A 6,630-nucleotide genomic window follows, 5' to 3' on the forward strand; every position below is an offset into this window, starting at 1 on the left:
CATGAGTACTTCAAAATAGTGACCATCTTTCTTCCTCCCCGCAGCTTCTTTTCTTCGGGTTTCTCCAATACGATGAAACCATGCAGGATTCGTGGTACCACTTGTGTCGAGTGAGGGAAAGGGAGTAAATGTGCACGATTCACGGTATAGCTCGTTTGGTGAATGATGTGGGAAGGTAATCCGTGGTCTTGTAGCGTGGTAACTATGCCGAGCACACGTGAAGCACGTGTGGAGGTGATTCGTGGTGTCGCTCGTCTGGCATACTGACTATCCTGAGACGTGTGAAGCACGTGTTTTCTAGCATTTATGTTCTCTTTATTTATCCTTTTTTTAATCATAAAAATCCCTTATTCTATTTATTTATTGTCAGCGGCCCAACCTCTTTGTCTGTCTGTCCTTTCGTCGATTCAGAATGAAACCAGCAAGAAAAATAAGATAAAATAAAATCTAATAAAAAATAAAATAATAAAAATAATTTGTAAAATACTTCTCATTTTCAATCTTATTATCATTTTTGGGCTACACTTTGCCTTCTTATCTTTTGACAAATTCTTGCAAAATGCCCAACAAAAATGACACATATACTGCCAGAACGAATAGAAACTGTTCAGGACGTTGCAGCGTCCTTCGTTGGTATATTAACCTTGTGCCTCGATTCCGACACTGTAGAGATATAAAATTGTTATCAAGACATATCTCAGCTTTATTATGATTATAAATGCATGTAATAACACTGATAATTGAATTTCTGGATCGATCAAAAAGTAGATCCAGCAACAAATAGGTATGGCTAATTAATCCCCGATACAAATTTAACTTTCTAGCAGAAGTTCCTTTCTTACATGTAAGATAAAATCTATCTGCCCACCCAGCCAAGTATTGAATATATACACATCACTATACAGCCTCCATCTCAGCATCCTCATCCTCATCGTTCATATCATGGTGACTCCATCCATCCGTCTTGATGATGTTGCCTCGATCTTCTTCTGTTTCTTGGCTATCTTCCTCGTACATCTCTTTGGTTTGCATGTGATTCTTGACAGTCTTTGTATCCAGCAATACCAAGTTTTGTCTTGTTCGTTTTGGAAGTTTGGCAGGAGGCATCAGTAGTGTCGGATTGGGTTTGCGTCTTTTAGAATTCTTGCCAATACCACCCTTTGTGGTGTATGCATCTTGATTACTAGGTTCATCAATGGTCTGGTCGATAGAAAGAGCAGATTTGCGATTTTCTACTGGATTGTGTCCAGGATGCTCCTTTCTCAAATGGAGGTTCAGTTTATACTCATGGATGTAGGCTTTCCCACAACCTTCATATGGACAAGCAAAACGACGCTCAGCAGAGGCAGAAACATAAGCAGTAGCAGCAGACTTAGTAGTATTATGGGGCTTATCCGAGGCTGGCTTGCGCTTCACCATTTCCACTGTAGTAACCTATGGAGTAAGGAAATAACCAGAATTAGTTATATCCCATAAATCTATAATTAATTAGGCTGGACAAGCCAATCATAAAAGTTTGCACTTTTATGAAAGCATTTCTTATATCTTTGTTCTCCATTTCCATCTATATTTATTGTTGATCAACACCAATTTAAACCTTTTATTTGTTTTAGACCAAAAATAACAGGAATATTTTCCTGACAATTAGACAAAAGAAGGAAAAAAAAGGCAGCATGAAAAAAAAGAAAGAAACGAAAACCAAATCACTCCAAATGTTATTTGAATCAGTGTAAAAAAAAAATAATGGAAAATATGATAGTTGAAAATTTTAACATAGGTTGCTGTAGTTGTTTTATGTATACCAAAAATAATGGAAAATATGATAAACCAACGCCTAAATGCTTTGGAAGAGGGATATGATATGATATTTTAGTGAAGGTCAACGGGTAAACGTCTTTGAAAGAGTACATACTCCCATATTCAGTTGTAAGGAATCTGTTTCAGAGAAGATAACTAACCTAACTGAGGTGCAACTTGGATGAGATCGGAAGAACAATAGATGGACTTAGTGGAAACAACTTAATTTACAACTTAGTTGTTATGTCAAAGAATGGTCCATTTACAAAGTTTCTCCAAGATCTTAGTGGAGACAACTCCAAATTTTACAAACAATAATGTCATATATCAATAATTGATAAGAGATTCTTGATAATCTTTTTGTTTTGTTTGTAGTTTGCATGTTCGTGAACAAAACACATTACGTAACAGCAATGCAAATCAATTAAAAGAATCAATTAATGGTGTCAGCCTTGCTAATCAAGATTGATGTGATCTTGCATAACAGCTCAGAAAAAGGTACGTAATATGAGGAGGTTAGACATCTAGCAGGCGAATTCAGGACTTGTTCACCAAACAAAGCAAGAAGCATGTTGCAAAAAACAGGTACTGATAATAAACTTTTAGGATACACAGGATGATATACCTTTTCATGGTGTGCCTTTAGGTGAGATTTTAACTTGCTTTCATGGGTGTATTTCTTCCCACATTCCGGGTAAGGACAAACATGATAGTTCTCCAGTGAATGTGTTTTCATATGCGACTTCAAGTTGAAATCCAATGAGAAGGCCTGCAGTTTCATACCTTTTGTTTAATCATTTTATTTTAAAAAGGTTACTCTAAAACAAAATTAACACAGTAATATCAGTATTACAATAATATAAAAATGATATGAAATTACAAAATAAAAGTACATATGTGATATGAACCAGATCATGGTAAACTACAATTACCTTACCACAGCCTTCATGTGGGCAAACAAACTGTCTTTCACCAGTATGTATCAGATAGTGCCTCTTCAACTTTGAACTGTCTACAAATTTCTGCAAAATTTAAGATTAATTTTTAGGAGGCTCAAGTAGCTACTTTTGTGCAGTTTCAGTCAACTTCAATCAAATAATCAATAAAATAGGACAACTACTGAATTAACCAAGACAATCACTGATATGTGGAACAGTGTTGATTATCTAGAGATGGCATCGCAGAAGTTTGTCTTTCACAATTCTCAAAGTAGGGTGCATATCTTCTTGCTTTAATAATTGGAGTGAGTGCGGCTAACAATCTTAAACTGAAGGTATCAATCCTCAGCGATGAAACCACAAGAAAGAAACAAAGAAAGAGACGATGTTGCTCGGAAAGTATGTGATAAAAGAAAATGTGAACAGATACAATTGGAATGTCATAAATTCAGAACAAAGTTCCATCAAATATTCAACTGCACCTTGATTTTGGTGCCTTCTTCTTTCAATATGGGCTTTGACCAACATATACTATGGTACACAAAGTAGCAAAAAAACGAAAGCAACCAAAAGAGGGAAAAAGGAGAACCAATTACCTTCCCACATCCCTCGTATTGACAAACATGTTGCTTCTCTCCATGAGTGTGTGTATGTTTCTTTAAAGCTCCAAACTCGATGAAAGCTTTCCCACAACCTTCATAGGTGCAGAGGTAGAGTGTCTCTGTTCTTGGTTCAGGTTTTTGCTCTTCAGCAACTGAATCCTTGGACTTGTCTTCCAGAGCTTTTAACATTCCCTCTAGTAACAAACAATGAAGGATCAATTATCTAATTGATATAATTATCATCAATGATTAAGTTATGCTTCACTGCTGAATTAGCAACTAACAATCATACAGATTCCTTGAGCATGTTCATATGGACTTCTACTTGATCAACAGGGGTTCAACATCTATACCTCCACAAAGCTAAAAAGAAGTCAAAATTGCGAACTTTTCCAATCAGGCACACTAATATCAGCAGTTGTGTGGTAGATATTCCCAGAAAGTACGCATTGGTACTGGAAAAAGACTTACACACCACTTTATGCATAGTAAAAAGAGGACTCAACAGCTACACCCTCAAAAGAATGAATTATCAAAAGAATTTAATAGAAATCATATTCACGAACTACATCCATCATGGTAATTAAACTTCTAACATGAACCACATCATAGCAATGAATCTCTTGCGCTGAAATATCTAAAACCACCATTAGATGAAATAGAGATCATGCCAAACATGGAAAAGGCAAATGAAGTGAAAAATAGAACCATACCTGTGACCCACTTCAACAAGTGACACTTCCCACCTGTAGCAACCACATCCTGCGGAACCCTAAATCAAGCAACAAGAAACGAACAACCTTTACCAAAACATCCAAATGGATCGGATAAAATTAACCAAGCAGGGACTACAATTATCCACTTGCTATTACACCGCGTCATCAACTCGGAAACAATAACGCATTGCAAGATCAGAAAGAGAGAGGCACCATCGTTTGAACCACCGGACGGCAGTGGGGCGGCCTCTAGCGGAGGCGATGGAGCGCTTCTCCATCGCACGGCGATCTCCTTGTGGAGCGGATGGGAAGAAGGGGCCGGCTAGGGCTTGGATCGGAAGAGCAATAGGGGGAATAGGGGAGGCTGGATAAGACAACCGCTGAAGCGGATAGCAAATCCGAGTAGAGATGGGGTGTTATAAGAGACGGGGGCAAAGGGATAATAGCAAGAGGGAGAGGAGGAGATATATTGTGGAATTCAGCATACGGGGAAGGAAAGGTCGCCATGGTTCCGCTATCGCACCTCCTCCCGGTATGGTATGGTACCCGATTCCTGCTCCGACTCCTGATAAGGGACGTAGTTGGAGTATTTCTGAAACACCCGACTGCCTCCCTGATTATAATAACAGCAGATTATTATTATTATTATTATTATTATTATTATTATTATTATTATTATTATTATTGATGATTAAAACCGGAAAGTTCAGTCACCTTTGGTGAGCTTTTACGTCAGCAAAATCTATGGGCCCGACTCCCTGATTCTCCAAAAACAACCATTAGCTGTTGCATCAGCAAAATCCAATCGGCCAAATTCCCCAGAATCTACCAGAACCAGATAACCTTTCGGTTCCCTCAAAATTAGTTTAAAGTTATAAGCTATGCAATTGTAACTCCGGGACATGACCATTGTGATGTGTGTTACTCGAATGGTCCCTAATAACATGCATACGTAATAGAGAGTAGTAAAATCTTTTTAAATAAAATTAATTACATTCATAGCATCCATTCGTATTTATATATTCTTTAGGTTTTCTATAACTCTTTTTAAACTATCCATTAATGTCAAACCTTCCCACCAAGCCAGAATATTATCATCGATAAATCAACAACTAGAGAAGAGTAACCACACTCAAGAATATAATTAAATGTTAAGGTTCATTTTAATCATGTGATTTTAGTCATGGACCTATATTTTTAAAAATCCTTAAATCCTTATGATTTATTTGCGTCTAGAATAACTCCTATATTTTTAAAAACATAACATATAAACCCATCGTTAAGTCTAAGTTAATAAATATTAGAATCTGTGTAACATACTAATTCATAATAAATTATTAATATAATAACATGTATAATTTAGGATTAAAGTTAATATCAACCCTTATGGTTTTGGTCATATACCTCTTAAGTCCTTATGGTTTACTCGTATCTACAATATCATCTATATTTTCAAAAACATAGCATATAAGTTTCTCTTATCAAATATGAGTTAATAGACGTTAGAGTTTGCTTACGTAGTATATTGACTCACAATAAACTATTAATATAATGATACATGTAATTTAAGCTTAAAAAAAAACTGAGACCTCCATCAATGGCGGCAGATGTCATCGTGGAAGCGACCATTAGTAGTATCACCAAGCTGCTGCTGCCTGACAGGGCATCGTATGCACACAATCTCTCCCACGCTAACGATGAGCTCAGAAGCTTCCAATTCTGCCTCAGGTGAATGTGTGTCGACTAGTCCGACACTAAGCACGTAGTAGCCTTTTAGTCTCTCTTCCTCCTCCTAGGCATCTTTGTCCCTACCGTCTCTCATTTTATTCTCTCCTATGCCTCCACTCGGATGTCACTTGTTAGCTCCAAGACGCATGCCACCACATCACCCACCATAACGTTCCTCGCCACCACAAATGGCACTCACTCCAATCCTAATGAGTACCATCATACCTTATAAGCTATCTCCCTCACGAAGCACAGCATCATGAAGACAGAGAGCAAGTGAAAATAGTGGTTGAGTTAGTCCATGTAGTCCTCCCTCACCTGCTCTCTCTCCTTGATCAGCTTGTCAAGGAAGAGGAAGTAGCGAAGGCCATAACGGCATATGAAGGCGGAGAGGCAAAGGTAGGAGAGGCCGGAGGCGAAGGTGAGGAAAAGTTGGACCACCATATCATAGGTGCAATGGATGGGGGTGCAAGAAAGGATGAAGTGGGAGGTAGTGGGAATGAAGATGCCCAGGAGGAGGAAGATGGATCAAGAGACCACTACGTGCCTAGCGTCAGACTAGTCAACGCACATCCACCTGAAGGAGGACCGAAAGCTCCTGAGCTCGTCGTAGCGTGGGAGAGGTTACGTGCGTACGATGTCCTGCTATGTAGTAGTGGCTCGATGCTGCTACTAGTAGTTGCTTCCACGATGATGCATAGTCCCACCATTGATAGAGGTCTTAGTTTTTTTTTTAAACTTAAGTTACATGTGTCATTATAATAATGATTTATTGGAAGTCAATATTTCATACAAGCATACTCTAACGTCTATTAACTCTGACTTAACGGGAGAGACTTATATACTATA

At 38.0% G+C, this 6,630-nt stretch overlaps 1 protein-coding gene across 1 annotated transcript; it reads right to left on the reverse strand.

The window, feature by feature from the left end:
• Window positions 1-672: 672 nt before the first annotated feature.
• Window positions 673-4,622, reverse strand: LOC135676765 (zinc finger transcription factor YY1-like). Its single transcript, XM_065188286.1, has 6 exons — window positions 4,267-4,622; window positions 4,051-4,109; window positions 3,332-3,531; window positions 2,730-2,819; window positions 2,423-2,566; window positions 673-1,434 (listed from the first exon to the last, which is right to left on the reverse strand). The coding sequence occupies exons 1-6, from the start codon at window positions 4,329-4,331 to the stop codon at window positions 898-900; spliced, it is 1,095 nt and encodes a 364-aa protein (XP_065044358.1). The 5' UTR covers window positions 4,332-4,622; the 3' UTR covers window positions 673-897.
• Window positions 4,623-6,630: the final 2,008 nt, after the last annotated feature.

This window comes from Musa acuminata, chromosome BXJ1-6, assembly GCF_036884655.1.
Source record: "Musa acuminata AAA Group cultivar baxijiao chromosome BXJ1-6, Cavendish_Baxijiao_AAA, whole genome shotgun sequence".
Taxonomy (NCBI): domain Eukaryota; kingdom Viridiplantae; phylum Streptophyta; class Magnoliopsida; order Zingiberales; family Musaceae; genus Musa; species Musa acuminata.